Below are 23,558 nucleotides of genomic sequence, written 5' to 3'. Positions count from 1 at the left end.
TAACATTCTAACCTGTATCAAGATCTCCAATCACATAGATACTGGCCCCAATAGGAACAGCTCCATAAACAAAAGAGGAACTTGCTGGGATGCATAAATTCTGGTCAGTAAGATAAATCCATCTGAAAGAAAATGCATTTCTTTTTAGAAAAGTCAAAAGAAAAGATATGACAGCCAGACAAATGTTAGAAAAGTTTAAGCACAATACAAGATTTGTCCAAGTAACTGTCAAAAAATTATGGTTACATCTTGAAACTTTCCCCAAAAGTATGTGGGACAAGAGATCAGACAGCTTCAGATTTATTTTAACTCTAGATTTCAATGATTCTAACGGGAAAGGAAAAACAGGCAAATTTCACTTAAACTTCACTTTTGAAATTCCACAACATATTTGTCATAATTCCATTCAAAATAAAATCTAAATATCATTTCTACACATTATAATTTGTAAATTACTTTAGTTTATTTCCCATTTCCCAACCTAAGCATTTATTTATTTATCCTGCAATATCCTGATCCCTCCTCTTCTTGCTATTGTCTTTCAAAATCAAGCTCAAGTCCCACCTCTTCGGTGAATTCAGTCAGTTAATCATTCAATATTTGTTTAGTACCTATGTTACAAGTATTGTGCTAAGTACTTGGGGATAGAAATATTAAAAACCACTAATGGTGAAGACAAGATGAAGACAATTATGCACAAACTAATTACAAAGAGAATAAACTGGAATTAATTAACAAAGGAAAGATACTAAAATTAAGAGGGATTGGGAAAAGCATTCTATAGAGGATAGAATTTTAGCTGGCACTTGAAGAAAGTCAGGGAAACTAAAAAGCAGAGATGAAGAGGGAAAGAATTCCATACAGGGAGAGATGAGCAAGGAAAATGAAGAATACACAGATGGAGTCTTTTATGGAAGAACAGCAAGAAAGTCACTGAATAGAATAGTATGTTCAGGATAAAGAATGGTCTGTTATTTTAAAAAAGTGAGGGAGGGAAAGTGTTATGAAGAGTTTTCAATGCCAAACAGAATTTTTAAATTGTTCTGGAGATGATAGGGAAATTAAGAAGTAGGGGATGATATGGTCAGACTTGCACTTTAGACCATGGAGCAGAAGATGGACTGGAGTGGAGACTTGAGGCAGGGAGACCAACCAACAAACTACTAAAGCAGCCCAGGTGTGAGTTGATGAGGGCCTACAATGAGGGACAACTTAGAAATGGTAAGGAATGAGAAGGATCAAGACACATTTTTAACTACCCCACCTTGACCAGTGAATTGGGGAAGAGACTTTAAGTGTAGCACTGGGAAGAACAGAAAAGATATGTCATCAAGAGGGAGCCAGGTCTCAGGGAGGGCTAGAAGACAAAAGAGTGGGGAAAGGAAAAAATTGAAGATGAAAACTAAGGTCGTTATCTATTAAGCAGATATTCCAGAGAGCATGGTGGAAGGAGTATATAACTTTAAAATGGGATGTTGGGGGATTGAGTGGAATGGGAATAAGGAATCAGAAGTGTGGATTGAGTGTATGTTTCTCTTTTAGTGATTCAGAGCAATTTTTTCTTGCTTTTGCTGTTGATAGCTTGGATTTCTTCCTTTGAAAATTGCTTGTTTTATATTTTTACCATGTTTAACATATAGTGGATTACTTGCCATCCACGGGAGGGGATAAGAAGAAGAGGAAGGGGAAATTGGAACTCAATTGAAAAATTATCCATGAATGTATTTTGAAAATAAAAAAGACTAGAGAATAGCTATTACTCTAATAAATATCAATTCTTTGGAAATGATCTTAAAAATGAAACATCAGAAAAATTTGTTGCCAAGATAGCCCCCCAACTGTTTCTATTCTAACTTTATTGTATTCTAATTGTAATGAGTTTGTTAAAATTTGAAATTACCCTTTATATCTTTTTTAAAACAAATGTATAATTTTTAATACACACTAATTTTTTTTTGTCTTGGATTCTCTTCCTCCTCACTACTCTCCCATCCATTGAGAAGGTAGGCAATGTGATACCAGTTATTCATATGAAATGATGCAAAGCATATTAGTCATGCTACAAAAACACAGCAGAAAAATTAAAGTGAAAAATATATTTCAATCTGAACTTTTTATGTCTAGATCATGTATTGATTTGGAACTTATCTAGTACATGATGTCCTAAAATCCAATTTCTGCCAGATTGCTTTCAGTTTATCAGCAGTTTTGGGGAATGATTTAACACAATTATGAAGGGAATGGATACCAGTTACTGTAAGAAAGATGTAAGGGATGAATGCTGGGAGAATATTTATAAAACAATACGGTTAAGTTAGTAGAATAAATTATACTTTAACAACTACAATATAAAAAACAAACAACTTTGAAATACTTAAGAACTATGATCAATGCAATAATCAATCATGATTTATTTCAGATGAATGATGAAGTCTGCTATTGATACCTCAAGAGAAAGGTAATGTACTCAAGAAACAGAGACATAAATTGGCTAATGTGAGAAATATTTTTACTTTGCTATGCGTCAATTCTAAAATTCTAGTTCTAATAAAAAAAGGTCAATAAATAGAAAGATGGCAGAAAGTGACATCTTTTCTGACTGTTGAATGAGTAATGAAAACAAGGTGGAATAAAAAATAAAAAATGGAAACATTTCGCTACATTTATGTATCAAGGTGCAGGAAATGGCACAATGCCTTTGGAAGCTTCATAAGTAAAATGACCATGCATTATTTAATCTTGTATCTCTCCTAATAACTTGCATGCTTTCTTTATGGAACTAAACTATGAAATAAAGGTAAAAGTTTGAAAGGATGGTAGAAAAGAATAGTAATGAAAAGCATAATAAATGGCAGGAAATAATTATTTCCAGCAAAACTATTAATGAAATTGGTTAAATTAAAGATAAATCAGCTGGACCAATCAGCCTAAGCCATTTGGCTGACTCTAAAAGTAAAGTGGTACAGAAATAACCCTATTGTAATTAATAGATAGGGCTCACTCATATTAGCTACTACATGAATGTTAGTCACATTCTCAGGCAGCGATCTCATTTCTATTAGCAGATATTAAAAATTTGAGTTCTTTTATATGAATATACTCTGCTAACTTTCTTAACAATATTCTACACAAAAAGGGTTCAGAATATGTTACTAACAGAAACAACAAGACTAAGACATTCTGTTATTGTTTAAAGGCTATTACAATTAAAAAATTGTAATGGAGGAATTAACTGTGGGTGGCAGGAATTGGTCAACAGTAAAATAAAAATATGATAAAGTTCAATATGTAAGAATGAGAAGAAATGACAAGAATCTACTGCAAGGAGAACCTTTGACAATCTAGGCAAGTTGTTCTTAACCAGGGCTCTATGAATTTGTTTTTATAAACATTTTTGTTACTGCATTTTAATCTGATTGGCTTCCTTGGCAATCTTATATATTTCATTTTATTCACTTAAAAATATTCTATAAGTCTCTAAATTTCACCAGATTTCCAGAAGGGTCCATGACAAAAAAAAAAAAAAAAAAAATTAGAACCTTTACTTTAGGTACATGTCGTCAATAGCATATATATGTTATTGCAAAATCATGTAAGAAATTGCTAGGTTAGGTATGTTAAGTAATAAGGATGAAAACTTGTTTTACCGTTGTTGATTATTGTAATTATCTTAGAAATATTCAAGTATCAAAAAAAAAAAAAAAAAAAAAAAAAAAAAAAAAAAATATTCAAGTATCACCATACCTTTAGTTAGTAGATCTTTTACTCTAGGATGAGTTATTACAGAAGTTAAAGACTTCAATGGCCTTTTCAAAATCCCTAAAACATGTATAAACCACACTAAAATAGTTCCCTTCCAATATGGGTTCTCAGTCACGATGGAGAAAAATGACTCAAAGCTACTAAAATGAAATCTTCCCCAAATTAATTAGGATTTCTGTACCTTTAATGAATGGTTCTGAAATAACTACAATAACTTATTTTTGTTTCCCCTCTCCCCTTAACTAATCCCAACCTAAGGATAGTAAGTTCAACTTGGTGCTACAGCACCCCCTTCTGGTAAACTTTGAGATCAAAGTCAAAATTAAAAAATGATCACTCTTTTCCGTAATTTGGGTTTTCTTGACAAAGATCCTAAAGCGTTTGCCATTTCCTTCTCCAGCTTATTTTACAAATGAGGTAACTGAGGCAAACAGGATGAAGTGATTTTCCCTGGACTACATAGTCAGTAAATGTCTGAGGCCAGATTTGAACTCTTCCCAATTCCAATACAGTGCCGCCCTTTGATGGATTATAGTCTAACCAGGAATAGATAATTTACCTTTTAAATTCATCATGGTAGAATTCTGATTTGCATGTCACCATCTCATTGTTTTGACCTTCTTCACGAGTTCTGACTCCACCAAATACATAGAGTTCTAAGGCAACTCCACATGCCACGGCCCCAAATCTGATATGTCAAGAATAGTGTGTTAAATATTGGTTTGTACAGTAATCTTATTTTAAGCCTCTAGCTTGCTTTAATTCTGTAAAGTGTTAAGTTTTCTGATGAACATGTGATTTTCTATTTTTTTGGGGGGGCATAACATTGATTGAATAAATACTTTTCACATGGTTAAGTACTATAGAAAAGGACATTATTAGCTTTCAAATATAAAAATGTGATCTTAAATTTATGAGACAGACTAAAACAAAGTGTAGGAAACACTGAAGAGTTTAGTAAGAATTACTTTGTTTTAAGTATTCAGAAAGTCAGCCCCTATTCTTCAACTAATTTATTATTTATAGAATATCCAGTATAGAACATATACTAATAACATCACAGTTTCCATTATTTTGGTTAGTCTTAAGTTCCTTGAGACTTGAATAATATATCATTAACAATATAAAACAAGGGTCATCTGATTATCTGAGGAAATGTATTAAATAGCAAGCTTACTTTTCCATTTGGAAGTGAAATCTGAGTAAGATCAAATAATAAAATATACATAGTATATTTTGGGAAACAAACTATACATATCAGCTATTATTGTTATTATTATTTGAAAGAACTGAAGTCAAGAAAAATTTGAGACTGTGAAAGATGAAGTGGAATTAGTGCTACTTGATTAAAACTTAAAATTATAAAAAGGGCAGAAAGAAGTAAACTAAGGAGGAGTCAGGAAAATAAAGGCAACAGGAATAACAAAGAAGTTTACTTGATTTAAGTGAAATGTAAAATGTGGTCAGAATAAGTTACCTAGAACTACTTGTATTGCAATTTCATACAAGGTTAGCAAAGAATTCATGTACTCCATAGAGAACTTCCTATCATTTAAAACATTACAAGTAATGGTTTTTCCTATCTTATAATAAAGAAGAATCTTAATAACTTGCTTTAGTATCAGTAATAATTTCTTTATAACCTAATTTATTTATAATTCTAAAAACTTAAAAAACATTTTTTCTAATTCTCTTCTCAGGAAATGATGACATCAATCAATCACTTTCTTCCACACAGAAGTTTTAAGAAATCTAGATCCTTAAAATTTAGTCTTCACTATCCTTTCTCTCTAGAATCCTTTCCTTTTAAAAATGACCTTGGTTGTATCTTCTATTCTTTCTACTTTTCCTAATATATATAGACTAAAATTAAGTGTAATGCTAATTAAGAACTTATTTGTAGGTGATTATTTCACAATTCTCATACATTAAACATGACTTTCATTAAAATAACCATTTATATCATCCCCTTCTCTCTTCCCTTTCTTCTGCCATATACACTTATTACATTTACTACTTTATATATTTGGTGTGTAAAAATAATGAAATGGTTCCAAATTCTTATATAATAAATGGCAAAATTAATTCTCTAGGAATTATGTTAATCCTATTTTAAAAAAGCAAAAGCAAAAAAAAAAATCTATCTATAGAAATGGCACATGAGCTAGACAAGTTAGTTTTACCACAAAAACGTGCCTTGATGATAAGAATTCTTTTAAAAATGACTAACATAAGCTCTGAGATCTGAAAAATTTAGTTTTATTTACTAAAACAAATTTTTAAAAAATCCTTACCTGCTTTCTTTTAATGGACAAATAGCAGTCCATTGCTGAGTCCTAGGATCGTAACACTCCACAGATTCAAAAAGTTTTCCATATGATCCGCCCCCCATTGCATAGATTTTCTTTTTCATTGCTGCATAGCAGCCAATCTAATTTAAAAAAAAAAGAAAAGAAAAAAATTCACTAACAAATTTAATACTTGTCACTTTAAAATGGTCTTATATTAAGCAAGTAATTATTTCAGAAATTTAACAGTTTTGAAAAGCAAAATTATATTGTCTCCATTAAAATTCATTGACTTGAAAGATTCAAAAAATAAAGTGTATAATTCTTATCCTCTGAGAGAGAAAAGGTTATGACAAAAGCCATAATGGATATTTTAGGACCATGCTATCTGAATTTTTGCTTAAAATAGTCTAATCTACTATGTATGTGCATGCCTGTGCAATAAATACACACACAAAATCCTGGAACAATGAAATAAAGAAGTGAAGAAATACCAATGAATATACATTGAATAAAAATTAAGGATTTAATGACTGAGTTTACTCAGAATATACTTGCTGTGTAATCATGACATTCTACAATTTCCTTTAGAACTTTTCTCCCTAAGAAAATAACCATATTCACATTTGGTTACTAAATGTATAGAGAGAGAGTTTAATATTTTAATGGGCTGAAATTCTATTGAAAGTCTTCTATTTTGATTTATATGTAGTGTAAGTAGTTGGGTTCCTATATATAAGAAAAGGGTTCTTCTATAATCTATGTCAAAAGAATTATCTGAAGATTAAGAGATAGGACTTTGTAATAGAAGTAGAAACTTTGGAGAATATGGTTTAATAGTGTTCAATGCAAGGTACAGTTTTACCTTTCTAACCATGGTCAAATCAGGCTGTTTTGTCCAGGTTTTAGAATATATATCATAGCATTCCATGGAAATCAGCTCTTTTTCACCATCATCACCACCCAAAACATACAGCATTCCATCTATCTCCACAATTCCAAAATTCTGTCTTGCCTAAAAGGACATCAAAGAATAATTTCACTTTCAAAGTAAGCCACATAATCATAAACCATATACTAAGTGAAGCATTACAGTCTAATAGAATAGAGATTGGCCTTAATGTAAAAAAAGATTTGGGTTTTAAACCCATTTCCAAATACTCACTAGTTGTATGATCATGAACAAGCCACACCTTCTCCAACACCTCAATTTACTCATATAGCAAAAAAATACACATATTTAAAAAAAACAATCTGTAGGACTTACCTCAGTGTTGTGACCTGGAACAAATGAGATTGTGTATATAAAAACACTACATAAAGGTCTTCTGGTATTTTGATAATCACAATATTGAATGTAACATCACATCTTTAATTTTATTCTGTCACAGTGAGGGAATATCAGGGTTAGAAGTCAAAATCTATTATTCCATTACTATTCTCCTCTATGGAATTCTCTAAACTATTTCTAATTTCTCTGAATCCAAGGATTCATTTTATTGAAAAGAAATAAATTATAGAAGCAGAAAATCTCAGAGAAAGAGTTTCAGATGTCAGAGTTCATCTAATTCAACCTGTAGTTAATAGAAATCTTTTCTACAACACTCAAAAAAGAAGTCTTCTGATCTCTGTCAGAAAACCTCCTGTGATGGGAAAACCACCACTATTACCAAGGGCAGCTCATTACATTTTTGAACAGTTCTTATTTTATCTGAAAGTTTTCTTTTTATTCAATCCTAAATTTGCCTCTTTTAAGATTACAAATTAAGAGGGGGTGGTAGAGCACCATCAAGAGTAGAAACAAAAAACCCAATAGTTACTGTAGTTAATTAGCTATGGCCAAACTATTTCTGGAATATGGTATACAATTTTAGGTGCCACATTTCAGGAAGCCCTTGACTTGGGGAAAATATCCACAGGAAATCGACTAGGATGGGGAAAGCACTCAAACTTTTGTCATATAAGAATTGATTAAAACACCTGAAAATTTTTAGTACTATAAAAGAAATGATCAAAGGATAATTTCAGAAAAATCTAGGAAGAATTATATGAAGAGTGAAATGAGCAGAACCAGGAGAACAATTTATGTTAATATCTGAGCTAGCTCTCTGGTGGGCCTTGGGATCAGCCTGAGGCCTTGGGCTTAATGGGGGAATGAAGTGAAGAAGGCAGGAGAACAGCCACATGGCTGATCAAAGATGGAATCTGGACTCTGGAGTCTGGAGCCTGAAGTTTCTTCTGTGGCTGTGAGAGCCCTTTGTCTCTGGGACTCCCTTAAGAACCCCAGAACGACTACATTACGACCCCACACTGGGCATGCGCAGCTGTAGAACATCACATCATCTCTACATTACCCTAAGTATATGCCAACTAGATTGACCACATCATGACATTACATCAAGTATGTGCTTAGAGAACCACCACCTCACACAGAGTAGGTAACTTAACTATAAGGACCCTGCTGTCTTAGATTCAAGTACACCCTTTTCAGAGTCCTGGCCTCTACAAATTTATACTACAGTAACAACACAGTGAAGACAAACAATTCTGAAATACTTACAAAGTCTAATAGATGCAATCATCAGTCACAATTCTGGAAGAATGATGAAGCATAAAGCACCTCCAAAGGAGTGATGGATACAAGATGCAGAAAAAGCCACACATTTTTAAATATGGCTAATGTGAAAATGTTTTGCTTAGCTATATATGATTGACACTTTTTCCCCATTTGGGATAAGGGAGAAAAAGGATTTTTTATTTGAAAAAAAAAAAAATTAAAGTTGTTCAAAAATGGAATAAGTCATCATTGGAAGTTAAGTGGACACTGAATGAGCCACCCCTTAAGGATATTGTAAAAGAGACTGATACTTCAGCTATGGTCCCTTTTCAGTTCTATGAGTCTATGATTTATTACAGACATATGGAGACTCGGGTTTCTTAAGAAAAAATAAAGTACTAATTTTAGAGAGTTCATTAGATGAGGTAGAAGGAAAGTAAGATTATGTAGCTAGATGTTATTATTTCTAATTTAGTAAACAAAACTTAGCAGGCGAGTTACATTCACAGGTCCTGTCCAGACCTAAGAGAAGTACTTTATTAGTGGACAACACTCAGGCTCTTGTGGGCTAAAACACTGGATTTGAAGTCAACAATGTCTGAGGTTCAAACCTCACTTCCTTGATAATTAATGTGACTATGGGTAAGTCATTTAACCCTACTTTACTCAGTTTTCCTCCTCAGTAAAATGTGGATAATATCTATTGTACCTATCCAATAGAGTTGCTATGAGCATCAAAAGAAATAACATTTGAAGAGTAATTATTATTACTTAATTATAATAATATATAAACAATAATATTCATTATAATTATTATTATTGTTATTAATAGTTAATATAATAATTGTTGTTGTTAATACTAAGTAAATGTCAGTTATTGACCATTGAATTTGACAGGGAATTAATTGGTGGCAGCAGGAATTTTGGGGCTTTTGCTTGCTCATTACTGTTGTACAGTAATTTCCTGGAAAGGCATTATAAATTCAACTAAGGGAAAGAAAGTATCTAGGACAAATTCATTGAGAAATAATTAATATTATTATTATTTACCTCATTCATTGGTGGCAATGCACTCCATGAATTAGAATCTGGATCATATTTTTCACCTGAACTCAGGATCTTTTTATTTTCATCTTGGCCCCCAAATACAAACAAAAATCCTTCTGTAAAACAAAAATAGAAGTCTCAACATTTAGGTGTTTGATAAATATAACCAACCTATATCTTCCAATAACATCTTTTGATTTTAATCCTAGATAATATAACATTTAAAAAAACTATATATTTCTCATGTAAGCAATCACATACCCCCATATATGTATTGCTTGAATGAAGCTGGAGGAAAAAAAAAATTACAAAACTGGAGTTGACTGGGTCCATTTAGATTTGTTATGTAACCTCAACTGGGCCCTTATTATGGCAAAGCAATCCTTTTATACTTCTCTAACTCAATATCCCATTCACAATAACAGCACTTTTTGTCCTTCCCTCAAACCTCCTAAGTTTCTTCTTATTTTCATCCTCTCAGCCAAGACCTTTGCCTCATGTTTTACTGAAAAAAAAAAAAAAATCAAAGTCATCTACTTAAGGCTACCCTTCTTTTATTTCATATCATTCAGCTACCTTCTGCCACCATCTCTGATTTCCAGTCTCTTCACTGATCTCTTTAAAATTACTGATGATTTTTTAAATGTAAATATATAAGATTTTTTCTTAATCTTCGCCTTTCTTGACCTCTCTTATAGGCTCTGATATTATTAATCGCCTTCTTCTCCTTGGTATCTTCTTTTCTAAGTTACCATTTTATTATTCTATCTTGGTTTTGCTCCTATCTAAAAACTTTTTTAAAATCTCCTTTGTTGGCTCTTCTTCCAGGTCATGCCTTCTAAAAATGGATGTTCTGCAGGGCTCTGTCCTGGATACTTTTCTCTTTTCCCGCTATACTTTTTCACTTGGTGATATTCCCATAATTTTTATTGTAATCTCTGTGCTGATTAAAGATTCTCAAATCTATTTATCTAGCTCTAAATTTCTGCTGACCTCTGATTTCCCATCTACAACTGCATATTGGACCTCTCAAATTAGATATCCTGAAGACATCTTAAATTGAAACACATCTAAAACTGAACTCATCTTTTCTTTCAAATTCTACCCCCTTTCCAAACTTTCCCATTAATAACAAAGGCACCACCATCTTCCCAGTTACTCAGATTTCCAACCTAGATTGTTATCTTCAACTTTTCTTTTCCAATCTGTTCCTAAGACTTGCAAATTTTAATCTTCGTAACATCTCTCCTCTTATATTCTACCACTCTTAATATAGGCACCTATCATGTCACATCTGTTTTATAACAATAGCCTTCTAGTTGGCATCCCAACCCTTAAATACCTCCCCAATGGGGGATGGAAGTCCATGCTCCATTCAGCTGTCAAAGTATATCATACAAGTATAACCATCCTATGCTCATCCCCTAGAACTTTTTCAAGGTTCAAGGTAAAATCTTAGTTGGTCTTTGAAGACCTTTATTACCTATTCTCACTTTTGCAGTGTTCTTACATCTAACATGCCCCACTCCAGTACTCCAATGACACTGACTTCCTTGCTGTTCTTTGCACAAGACTATCTTTATACCCATGAAATTTTCTTTGTCAGTCCTCTAAATCTGGAATGCTTTTTCTCCTCATTTCTGAGCTTCCTACAAATTGCAGCTAAAATGCCATCTTCTACATCGTTTTTTCTGATCTTTAATTCTACTACCTTCCCTTTTTATTATCTCCAATCTATTCTGCATTTATCTTGCTCATAGTTTTTTACATTAGACTGCTAGTGCCTTGACAGTAGGAACCATATTTTTCTTTAGTATCCCTAGCATTCAGCTAAATACCTGCCATACTATAGGTATTTAACAAATGTTTACTTATTTACAATCAACATTGATCCACACTCTGGCTCCCAAAGTCTTCAATACTACCATTTCCTTTCCCCATTGCTTATCATTTCAGCAGCCATCAAAGACTAGAGATGTACATTAAGATTCAAATGTACACCACAAGATGCCACTCGAGAAGTGATTTTCAAACTTGTGTCTCTCCTTTAGATTCTTAAAAAATCATTCGGGACCTTTTTGATTTTATGGTCTATATCTACCAATATTTATCATATTAGAAATTACAATGTCTTAGGCTTTATTATGAAAAGTTTTGACTTCATAAACCTCTTGAAATGGTCTACTTAGGATCACATTTTGAGAACTGCTACTCTAAAGAATGTTACTTCATTTGTAACTTCCCATTATCTCTATTCATGATGCCAAATTCTTTCATGTATATCTCTTTCACTTTTCTTCCCAAATTATAAACACCATATTCTTATCTTTAAGTTATAACCCATGCTTTGTTCTAACTTGTTCTAACTCTCCTTTTTTTATCTTTTCAGTCAGTTCCTATAAAACCAACTCCTCCAGGATACTGTCTCTAATTTACAAAGGAATAATGTCAGGGATTTCTAACAGGACAAGAAGATAGTGTTATAGTTGTAATGCTAGATGAAGAATGTACCATTACAATCCTTCTACTTCAAGTCAATAAGCATTTACTAATTGATCACATATCAGACAGATAAGCTATGTTTCAAAAATTAGGTTGGTGTGGAGAACATGATCAAGAAAACAAATCTCTATTGGCTATTGTTTCTTCAAAGTTTCCAAGTCCTTTAAAGTTGAAATTTTACAAAATTCAATTTTAGGAGCCTGTATTTGAGATAAAAACTTTTCAACCATGAAAATACATAAACTTTATACATATATTCCTATAGTATGCACAGTCTTTTTTTAAGAGCACAGATCTAGAATGTTAACTGAAGGTCTGTGACTTTTTTAAAAAGTTAAAATAACTATAGTCAAGTACAATTCTTTTCCTTTTTAATACTATATATTTTATTTAATGTATTCAAAATCATTATTCTGAGGATTCCTAGGCTTCACCAGACTGCCAGAAAGAGTTGGCAATCTGCTAGGCTGTGGGAGCATCAACTTTTCCTACTAGCATATATAAGAAAGAGTTGGATAATATGTACAATAAAATCATTTTTATATACACACCAAAGCTAAGAAGTAGCTAACATTTGTGACCTAATGTTTTAACATTTAGCTGCTATTAATTTTAGTATTTCATTTTAAACTTATATAAACTAGGGGCAGGTAGGTGGCTCAGTGGATAGTGCACCAACCCTGAAGTCAGGAGGACCTGAGTTCAAATCTGCCATCAGACACTTAATATTGCGTAGCTGTGTGACCCTGGGCAAGTCACTTAACCCCAATTACCTCAGCAAAATACAAAACAAAAAACCTATATAAACTAAATGTCTTCCATTTAAAGAAAACATTTCTAAAATACTTTCACTTTTTTCTCACAAAATCTTTATAATTATTGTACAGTTTCACATAAAGATACCAAGAGGTCCATGATAAAGTGGATAGAGAATAGTTTTCAATTTCAGGAAGATTTGCACGTCCAAGTCCTCTCTCCAGCATATATGGGTCCAAGACAAGTACCAATCTCTCAGTAATTCATCTAACTCTTTAAGTCTATCTATATATCTTATAAAAAGAGGTATCAATCTGCATTAGTGGAACAAGTTCCTTCCAGGTAACTCCCTACAATAGGGGGCAGTGTTGTATAGCGCACAGTTTGCAGCCAAACTCCAGTTCTGTTACTAGCTCTATGACCTGTAATCTTAGCTAATCCTTAAATTTCTGGATTTCACTTTCCTCATTTATATCTATGATCTTACAAACAATTTATGATTTAGAGATTTTTATACAAATTGTGGTTAAAATGAATGACCAATTATAAGTCAAAAATCTAGTATCAGCAGAGTATGGTAGAAAGGAATCTTTCAGATCACAGAAACCTAATGAGTACTATATACTTATTTCCTTATCCTCATTTTAAAAGCCAGAATTATATACTTAAAATATAACCAAAATCTCCCCTATTCTTTTTGTTTTCTTTACATAGAGACTATGTTCTTTATTAAAGTTAAAGAAAAGGATTTTTTCTTTATATTATCATTTCATTAAATATTTCTCAATTACATATTAACATTTTTAAACATTCATTTAGAAAAAATTCTGAATTCCAAATTCCCTCCCTTTAATTTTTTTGCATTTAATAGTATTTTAAAATTACATATAAAAAGTTTTCAATATTTATAAGATTTTGAGTTACATTTTTTTCTCCTTTTCTCTTCCCAAGGAAGCAAGCAATCTGATATTACACATGTATAATCACATTAAATATATTTTCACATTAGTGAACGAAGAATCAGACCAAGTCTCCTTCCCCTTTCCCCCTTTTTTTGATTAGACAAGCAATATCAATCACTATGAGCTGGGGGGGAGGGAAGGGAGTAAGGGGGACAATCAGGATTAAGTGACTTGGTCAGAGTCCCGTAGTTGGTGTCAAGTATCTGAGCTGAGATTTGAATTCAGGTCCTCCTGACTCCAGAGCTGGTATTCTATCTATCTAGCTCCCTCCATCCCCTCCATTCTTAAATTTTTACTTGAAAACAATTATTCTCCCCTCAACATGTAATCTTTTATATCTTTCTTCTCTTTCTCCACCCAATATCTCAAAAAAAGCCATTTGTACTAGTTGCCTCTACTTCCTCTCTTCATTCATTTCTCAAACTTTTGTAAATTTACTTTTAATCCCATTACTCAACTGTAATTGCTCTCTCCACAATTACAAGTAATCTCTTAAATGGACAAATCTGATAATCTTTCTTAGTCTTTATCCTCCTTAACCTAATTGCTGCACTCTTGGCTCATATTTTAGTCCTTCAATGTGTATATTCCCCAAGGCTTTAAGCACAGTCTTCTTTACTCCTTTTTGTGTGTGTGATCTCATCATTAATTCACTTGGTTCATTATCATTTCTACGCAGAAAACTCAGTTGATCGATATATTCAGCTCTAGTCTCTTTGAGCTTCAGTTTAAAAACTTACTTTCAAAAGGTAAATCCTGAAGGAATCTCAAACTCAAAATGTTCTCTTCTTGCGAGATTCCTATTTTATGTTGAAGGCACCATTATTTTTCCAGTACCTCAGTTTTGTAATCTTAGTTTAGTTTACTGGCTTTCTACTTTTTCTAAATCCATGACAGTCTTGCCATCTCTGACTTTACAACAGCGCTTGCATCCCCTGTATTCATTTACTCATCACCCTATTTAAGGTCTTCTTACAATAGCCTTCTAATTAAATCTCTCCTCACACTGATGCATCCTGATTTTCTCCTTGAACACAAATTTGACCATGTTACTACTCTAATTCAATCAATTCAAGTAGCTTTTTATTGCCTCAAGAGTCAAGTAAAAACTCCTCTGTTTAGCTTAAATGTCTTTAGAACTTGGCCTCAAATTACCTTTCCAATCCCAATGAACATCACACATTTACTGATCTAGCTAAACTTATTTCTCTGATACTCACCTACAACACTCCATTTTCCTATCTTTGTGCCTCTGCACTAGCCATTTCCTATACCTAGACCTAGACTGTACTTCTTCCTCATCTCCAACTTAAAGAGACCCTACTCTTCTTTTAAGAACAAATTCAAGCATTATCTTCTACATAAAACTTTTCCTAATTCATTTGCTTGTGCCCTTCATCTCTTTACTGATTCTTATTTACTTGTAGTAACCCTCTATTTGTTGTCTCCTCCTTTAGATGTCAACTCCTTGTGAATGAGGATTGTTTCATTCATTCTTTTTGTATCCCCAGTGCTTAGTATAGTGCATATAATAGACACTTAATACTTACAGAATAATATTACATTTTATAAAGCTGCACCATAATAAACGATTTAAGTGCAACTGTGCATCATTTTATCTTGTGTCAAGGTAACCTTTAACAGAATATAGATACCTGCTGAGAGTACTCCATGGTTAAGTCTTGGAACACTTAATGAGGCCAGTTCAATCCAAAGTTGCCTATTAGGGTCATAAAGAGGGCACATACAACGCATCACTGCTGTTGGTTTCCTTGAACTAAAAAACACATATAGAAATTAATTCATTTGCATGTATTTTTTCCTTTACGTCATATTATAACCAAATTTCATATCTTCAAAGAGTATTACTAAAACACTGTTGTTTAAGTACAATGTTTTAGAAACTCAAATTGAAAAATAAACATTTTGCATTCTACTTTACACAGGAAATAATATTCTTTAAGTTACTTTTCAGGCAACTTATACAAATTACTTACACTCTTTCTTCACCACCAACAGTTACTATGCATTCAGAATAACCCCTGGGTTTGAAAGATGCTAGCATTGCTTCTCCTTGTTGTGGTTGGCTGAGGGGTATATTGCTACATTCTTTGACGATCTCTCGTACTAATGGTTCACTCAACATCTGTTCGCGTAAATAACTGGAGTCTAACCCTGAAACCCATAGAGCTGACATAACATCCTTCATGTGGACCTGAAGAACAAGAATATGAGATTAAGGAGAATGTGGGTGGGAGAAAGGGGGGAAAAAAGTAAATAAACATTTTTAAAAATGCATAATTAACTCACTGCCAAATTCCCCACTTCCCCCAAATCTAAAATGCACTCAATTAAATCAGATTGTTAGTATTTATTTAATACTATTTAATAATAAATAAATATTTAATACTATTTAATAATAAATAAATAGTATTTATTAAGCAATAATACTATATTCTTATAGACAGCCACAAAAGTTATTGAACTACAATCATAACTATGTTTTTTCTTTCCCTACTAATAATATTCCTTCTATCAATGCATACTACAACACATTTTACTCCTCATTCTTTGTTTTTTGTCACCCTTTGCTCTACAATTGATTGGCTGTTATCACTATAGAAATGGGAGATTCACACAAGACTAGTGTGTGATTTTATTTTGCATTTTAGCTTTTTCATGGGTCATTACAGCCAAAGACCTCAAAATATAATGATTAACTTGATGGTGATGACTCTCAGACAATTATACTTCTCTATTACTAGAAATTCATCTGAAGCTCTCCACCTTTATATGTGTTAGGGCTTGCAGTCCAGGATCATCCTGTCCTGCTCCCCCAGCCACAAACCCTGTACCCTCACCCAATGACATTCCAAAGTAGATCATGGGATTTTGGAGTTAGAAATATTTTATTTTTGCAAATCATTTATTCCAACTCTTTTACTTTATAGAACTGGAAACCATGAAGAGCCAAGTTACTTGCTCAAGATGTGTATGTGTATATATATACACATACATACATACATACACACACACAAAATACAACATATATAAAATATATACCTTCTAATTCCCAAACCAGTAGTCTTACCACAACACTGTTCAGAAGAGAATTTTGTTATATACTATGGCCTGCATTATACCCACAAACACACAAGGTTAATTGATCTAAATTATAATGAACACATCCTTCTTCCCTAAGAAAAAAGTTACATGCAGAAATAGCTTAATATAGCATATTTGTCCTAGAAAATAGTATCAAATCTTTATAAATAAACCTAGGAAAAAAGTTCAAAGACATCCTCAGAATACTATAAAGCTTTTGTTTACCCTTAATGCAGTACTATTTACCTAAAGATACATATAAATATGTACATAGTTATTTTTAATGGTTTACATTGTTAGTTTTGCATTAAATTTTTAAAATTGAACTCAAGACCTAATTTGGATATTTTATATAGTTTACTAAGTGGTTTTATTCTGTGGCTTATCCTTGAATTTATACAGTCTATTTCAAAATCTTTTTTAATTCTGAAAAATCTATATTAGAACTATTTATAAGCATTATAGATTAACTAAGAGGCAGCACAGTACAATAGAGCTCTCTTCAGAGCCAGGAAATCCTTAACAAATCACACTGAGTTATTTCAGGTTAGACCTTTAACATTTCAAATAACCTGGGTAATTCTAAATTACAGAAAAGGTGTACCTGGATAGATAGAATTTCCCCATCAGAGTTCCCTTTAATCAAAGGAAATACAATTCAAGAATTTAGCTCTGTTACATTAACAAAGAAATACAAATCTATCTTTAGTATCCTCAACATGCAGTCAAACTCTGGCACAAAGATTAAAAAGAAGAAAGCCAAAACATTTTAGTTATGGAAACTGTCAATGAAAAGGCTATTGTATGATGGAGTATTATGTTCAAGAATTAATAACAAAACCAGGATTGCTGTATACAGTATGTTTAAAGGAAAGTAGAGTGTTAGAAGCTTGAAAAGGTAAGAATGGGTCAGGTTGCAGAGGGCTTTAAAATCTTAACAGGATACTGTATTTCATCCTAGAGATGATAGGAAGGTGAATTAGGAGAGAAAAACATATTCAAATACGTACTTTAGGAAAATCACTTTAGCAGCTGACTGGGAGAAGCTAAAGATGAGTTGGAGTGGAGTTGATAAAGAGCAATATTGGAAAAGATGAGATGGAATGTGATCACTTGAACATGTAAAGGGGATTGTCTTAGCAAGCAAAAGGACAGTAAACTGATTAGGGAAATGTAATTGACATGCTGTAGTGGAGGCCTAGTGGAGTATATGTAACATACTTTTGTAATGGACATGTTTTATAATTTTCTTTTAGCTTTGTTCAGCAGTAAGTGAATAGGAGTAGAGGGAGAAGACGGTGGGTATAATCCAAGATTGGGGCTTGGCAAGACAGGACTACAGATAAAATGAGGAAAGAGACTTGAATGTAGAGTTAAATTGGCTCACTAAGGAGTCAAGATAAAGAAATACTAAGTATAAACTTATATTATGGTAATGGCTTGAGAAAGAATTGCACCTTAAAAGACCCATGCCCATTTAACAAAAACTGCTGGGAAAACTGGAAAACAGTAAGCAGAAATTAGGCACACACCAATATCTTATGCTATATACCAAAATAAGGTAAAAAAGTGCACATGATTTTCATATTTTAGATGGTATCAAACAAATTAGGAGAGCAAGAAATAATTTACCTTGTCAGATCTATGGAAAAAAGAAGAATTTATGACCAAACAAGAAACAGAGAGCATTATGAAATATAAGATGGATAAATTTGATTATATTAAATTAAAAGGTTTTTGCATAAACAAAACCAATGCAACCAAGAAAGAAGCTTACAAAAAAATTTTTTTGAGCATCTCTGAGTCAAATTTAAAAGGATATGAATCATTCCCCAATTGATAAATGGTCAAAGAATATGAATAGTTTTCAGATGAAGAAATCAAGACTATATATAGTTATATAAAAAACTACCTCTTAATTCCTTATTGATTAGAAAAAAGAAAATTAAAATAACACTGAGGTACTGCCTTACAGCTATCACATTTGGCTAATATGACAGAAAAGGAAAATGGTAAGTGTTGGTGGGGATGCGGAAAATTTTATTTATTTTTTTCAAGGAAAGACTTTTTTTTTAAAAATAACTTTTTATTGACAGAACCCATGCCAGGGTAATTTTTTACAGCATTATCCCTTGTACTCACGTCTGTTCCGATTTTTCCCCTCCCTCTCTCCACCCCCTTCCCCAGATGGCAAGCAGTCCTTTACATGTTAAATAGGTTACAATATATCCTAGATACAATATATGTGTGCAGAACTAAACAGTTTTCTTGTTGCACAGGGAGAATTGGATTCAGAAGGAATAAATAACCCGGGAAGAAAAACAAAAATGCAAGCAGTTTATATTCATTTCTCAGTGTTCTTTCTTTGGGTGTAGCTGCTTCTGTCCATCCTTGATCAATTGAAACTGAATTAGCTCTCTTTATCGAAGAGATGGATGTGGAAAAATTTAAACACTAATGCTCTTTCTTGGTGGAGTTGTGAACTTATTCACCTATTCTGGAGAGCAATCTGGAACTATGCCCAAGGCCTATAAAACTGTAATAGCCTTTGCTCTTGCAATACAAGGTTGGTATGCCAAAAAGATTAAAAAAATAATAATATATATTGTACAAAAATATTTATAGCAGTTCTTTTTATAATGGCAAGGAGCTGGAAATTGAGGGAATATTCATTAACTGGAAAATAGCTGAACAAGTTGTCTATGATTGTAATGGAATACTACTGTGTTATTAGAAATGATGAGTGGGATGATTCCAGAAAAATCTGGAAAGACTTACATGAACTGTTGGGAAATGAATAGAACCCACAACACTGTACACAGTGATAGCAATTTTGTATAGTGATCAGCTGTGAATAGCCTGGCTATTCTCAGCAATACAATGATCCAAGACAATTCTAAAGGACTCATGATAAAAAAATGCTCTCTCGCTCCAGAGAAAGAACTTTTTTTTTCCCATGGGTTGCTTGTTTTTTGGGGTAGTCTATATTTTTTTTCTTTACAACATGACTTTTTTTTTTTTTTTGCATAAGTATATATGAAAAAGCAGGGAATATGAAAGTTAACATTTTAAAAAATGAATGTTAAAAGAAAGAATTAGAGGGTGAAAGACAAAGGGTTGACAGGTAGGAGGAATGATAAAAGATTATGATCAGATAAAGGAATTGTAGAATTCACAAACAAAGAAGTAGAACACTTATGGAGGATAACTAGACTGATGCTTGTAAGGTAAAGGAGTCATTAGAATTGAAAAAAACTTGATGAATTGGAAAGGTTGGTAACTTTTTACTTTTTTACCTTTTCTAACTTACTATTTATTTATTTTAAATAAAACAAAAAGGTTTTTTTTTTTTTTTTCTTTTAAGCTAGGGACTTCTGAAGGAGTTACAAATAGTTTTGTCGAAAAAACAGTATGAAGGCAGACAAAGACTTGTGACTCAGGCAATGAATTCATTAAGAACAGGAGTATCTTATGGGTCAGAAGATAAATAATTATGAGACTCTTGACTGAGTAATGAATTATCAAATAAACCTCACAGAAGAATAAGTGATGGTAGTAAAGACAGAGTCTGGAAGTGGCAAAGGAGGAGCAATGATTATTGTTTTACCATGGACACCTGCAATAATCCTCTAAATACCAAGGAAAAGTTAACTATATTGAGACTACAAATATGGGGTTTATAATTACCTAGGAGGGTTGACTATATTTAATTATCAATAAATGTAAAAGACAAATATTTTAAATAGATATGTATATCAAGAAAGATTAGCATCACAATTCTAAAATGTACTAAAAGAAATTAGCAAATTGGATCACAAAAATTCTAAAATATATAGGTTATAATCACAAGAAAAATACATAATTTAGAAAATCCACATAAGGGAAAAGCCAATGAAGATTCATTTTTCCTGCCTCTCCAGCAAATATCTAATTAATATTAGGAGTAGCCTTTTCTATATTATTCTCACTGCACCTTTCTGTGCCTCAATTTCTTTATATAACATGAGAGTGTTGGACTAGATGAGGGAATCTTAACCTGCGATATAGAAAGTCTTTTTTTTTTTTTAATTTTGATAATTGCATTTCAATATAATTAGTTTCCTTTGTAACATTACGCATTTCACTTTATCTGTTAAAAACACTATTATGAAAGTGTTCATTAAATTCAACAGACTTTCAAAACAGTCAAAAATAAACCAAAAAAAGTATTAAAGAAGCTCTGGATTAGATGATAGCTAAAGTAATTTTCATCTTAACAATCTACAGTTCTATATAGTTGAACAAGTTGTTTTTTTTTTTTTTAATTTAGCTTCTCCCTAAAAATTTTTTTAACATTCCTTTTAAAAAAACTTTTGCATTCCAAATTCTTTCTCCTTTCCTCCCCCACAATTAGAAAGGCAAATAATATAATATCTAACTTAACATGTGAAATCATGAAAAACATTTTCATATTAGTCATGTTACAAAAAAGGAAAAGCAAAAAATGAAAAAAAATTCTTTAATCTTGGACTTCATCAGTTCTTTCTCTGAAGCATTTTTCAACATGAGTTTTTTGGTACTGTCTTGGACAATGTATTGCTAAGAATAGCTAAATTTTACAACATTTCTGTCATTCAGAGATGACATCATTATAATATTACTATTACTATATATTACTGAACTAGATTTCTTAAACACTCTTCTGACTGGCTATAGTTGCTACTGCCATGCGTAGGAGCTAAAACTCTCCCAACCAAAATCTCTTTTGAGAGAGCAAACAAAGCAAACAAAGCAAACAAATCTACAGGACTTATGGTCAGAGCCTTAATAAGAATCTTTTAAGTCCCTACTTCTTGTTATGTAATTAACCTTTTCCTTCTTTGCCTATGTGTTCTGAAGTTCTACTGTCTCCTTAATCTGAGGACCTCAGAAGAAGCTAGATAATGCCCAAAGGAAGCCTCAAATTGTTGGAGTAGGTATGTTTCTAAGTAGCCCATGTGAAACTTATAACGCATGTTATTTTAAGTTCAATGTAACAAAGAATGGTTGGATTCCACAGTATAGTCAGGACTTAAGGACAATAATAGATTGTTTTAAATAGATTTTTGTTTCACATGGGAATTTATTCACATTTTATATAGCACTGTTTCCATGCAATAATGAGTTCAGAGTTCCATACAACCAACTTACTAAGAAACTAACATTCCAAAAATTAATCAACTATAAAACAGGAATAATATCTCTAACACCTACTACACAGGCCCAAATGAAGAAATATATATAGCAAGTGTTTATAAACTTCAAAGCACTATGTTCATGTTAGTTACCATTATTAATCTAAGCATTGCTTGAATTATTTTTTCCAATAGAATGAAAGCTCCTTGAGGACATAGATTGTTTCATTCTGTCTTTATACCTCTAGTATCTTATTCTCAGCTTGTTAAATTAAATTCACTTTGTAAGTTGCTTCCCATAATAAAATAAAGCAAAATAGGCAAACAGCTAAAATAAATATTCAGAAAGACATTAGAAGTTATCAATTTCAAATGACTCTATAGTACCTTTCTTATTTCTGAATCATGGGATATCCATCGAATAACTGCTTCGAATACGTATCTTTCATTCCCAACATTTAACTTCTCAAGAGAAATCACTTCTTTCAACTTTTGAGGATTTAGTTCTAAGAACTCTTCAGTGCTGCTGACATCTCGGAAATGAGTCTCCAGGTATTCCGTAGCAAGATAATGTACATGATGCAAACAATAATGCAGTGCAAAATCTCGAATGCCAATGCAGTTCTCAGCAGCAATACAACCTTCCAAAAATTCGCAGCAGAGAGTTTTCAGGTCTGTCAACAGCAACAAATCTGCTGCTTGAACAACATCTTGGATTGTATCTTCATTTAGCCTTATCTGTAAGAATTTTATTTACATATTTTATATTCAAAATTAAATTCTAAGTATTTGAAACTAAAAGAACTGCCAAGTTGGGTTTTTTTTTTTTTTTTAAGCAAAAAAGTGAAGGCACCCTGAGCAAGAAAAGGAAAAAAAAAAAGAGATAATGTATGCGAATTGTGGATAGCTTCCTTCAAGATTCAGCTTAAACATAACTTTGTTGGGAGGTTTTTCCTCCTCCTAGAAGCTAATAGCACTTTCATCTAATTCCTTTTTATCTATATTATATATATACATATACATGTATCTTAACTGTACCACTATATATATTTAAGTCTCCTCTATTAAAATATATGCTCATTGAGGAAAGAGATTTTCTTTGATTCTTGAGAATGATTATGTCCCTGGTTAACTGAACACTCTGATTAATAGAGTATCCCTTAAAAATACCACCATTATTGGTGAAAATTTTGTGTTTTCTCACTTTAGAAAAATCCAGTATATTGAACAAATTCTAACTTAGAATCTTGTAATACCTTCAGTCATTATTTTGAGGTCAAGCATCATGTAATATCTACAAAGCAAAAGGGATAGATCTGGATTTGTAATTAATATTCAGAACAAGTCTCAAAAAGTTGCTTTTCAGAAAGATTTTTTATCTTGTTTTCTTATACTTTCATTCAATTGGCTTCCGATTCTAGCCTAA

At 32.2% G+C, this 23,558-nt stretch overlaps 1 protein-coding gene across 1 annotated transcript in view; it reads right to left on the bottom strand.

Annotated features, from left to right (window-relative positions):
* GAN (gigaxonin) overlaps positions 1–23,558 on the bottom strand; it is a 64,664-nt gene that overhangs the window by 4,170 nt on the left and 36,936 nt on the right. The window contains exons 3-10 of the mRNA XM_051976174.1: positions 22,520–22,870; positions 15,872–16,089; positions 15,530–15,651; positions 9,658–9,770; positions 6,916–7,065; positions 6,057–6,193; positions 4,322–4,450; positions 13–122 (exon numbers count right to left, since the gene is read on the bottom strand). Coding sequence (XP_051832134.1) covers positions 13–122; positions 4,322–4,450; positions 6,057–6,193; positions 6,916–7,065; positions 9,658–9,770; positions 15,530–15,651; positions 15,872–16,089; positions 22,520–22,870 — 1,330 coding nt within the window. The remainder of the gene's footprint in view (positions 1–12; positions 123–4,321; positions 4,451–6,056; positions 6,194–6,915; positions 7,066–9,657; positions 9,771–15,529; positions 15,652–15,871; positions 16,090–22,519; positions 22,871–23,558) is intronic.

The sequence above is a fragment of the Antechinus flavipes genome, chromosome 2, assembly GCF_016432865.1.
Source record: "Antechinus flavipes isolate AdamAnt ecotype Samford, QLD, Australia chromosome 2, AdamAnt_v2, whole genome shotgun sequence".
In the NCBI taxonomy this organism is placed as follows: domain Eukaryota; kingdom Metazoa; phylum Chordata; class Mammalia; order Dasyuromorphia; family Dasyuridae; genus Antechinus; species Antechinus flavipes.
The sequence above is the reverse complement of the archived record's forward strand: the minus strand, read 5'-3'. Positions and strand labels throughout refer to the sequence as shown.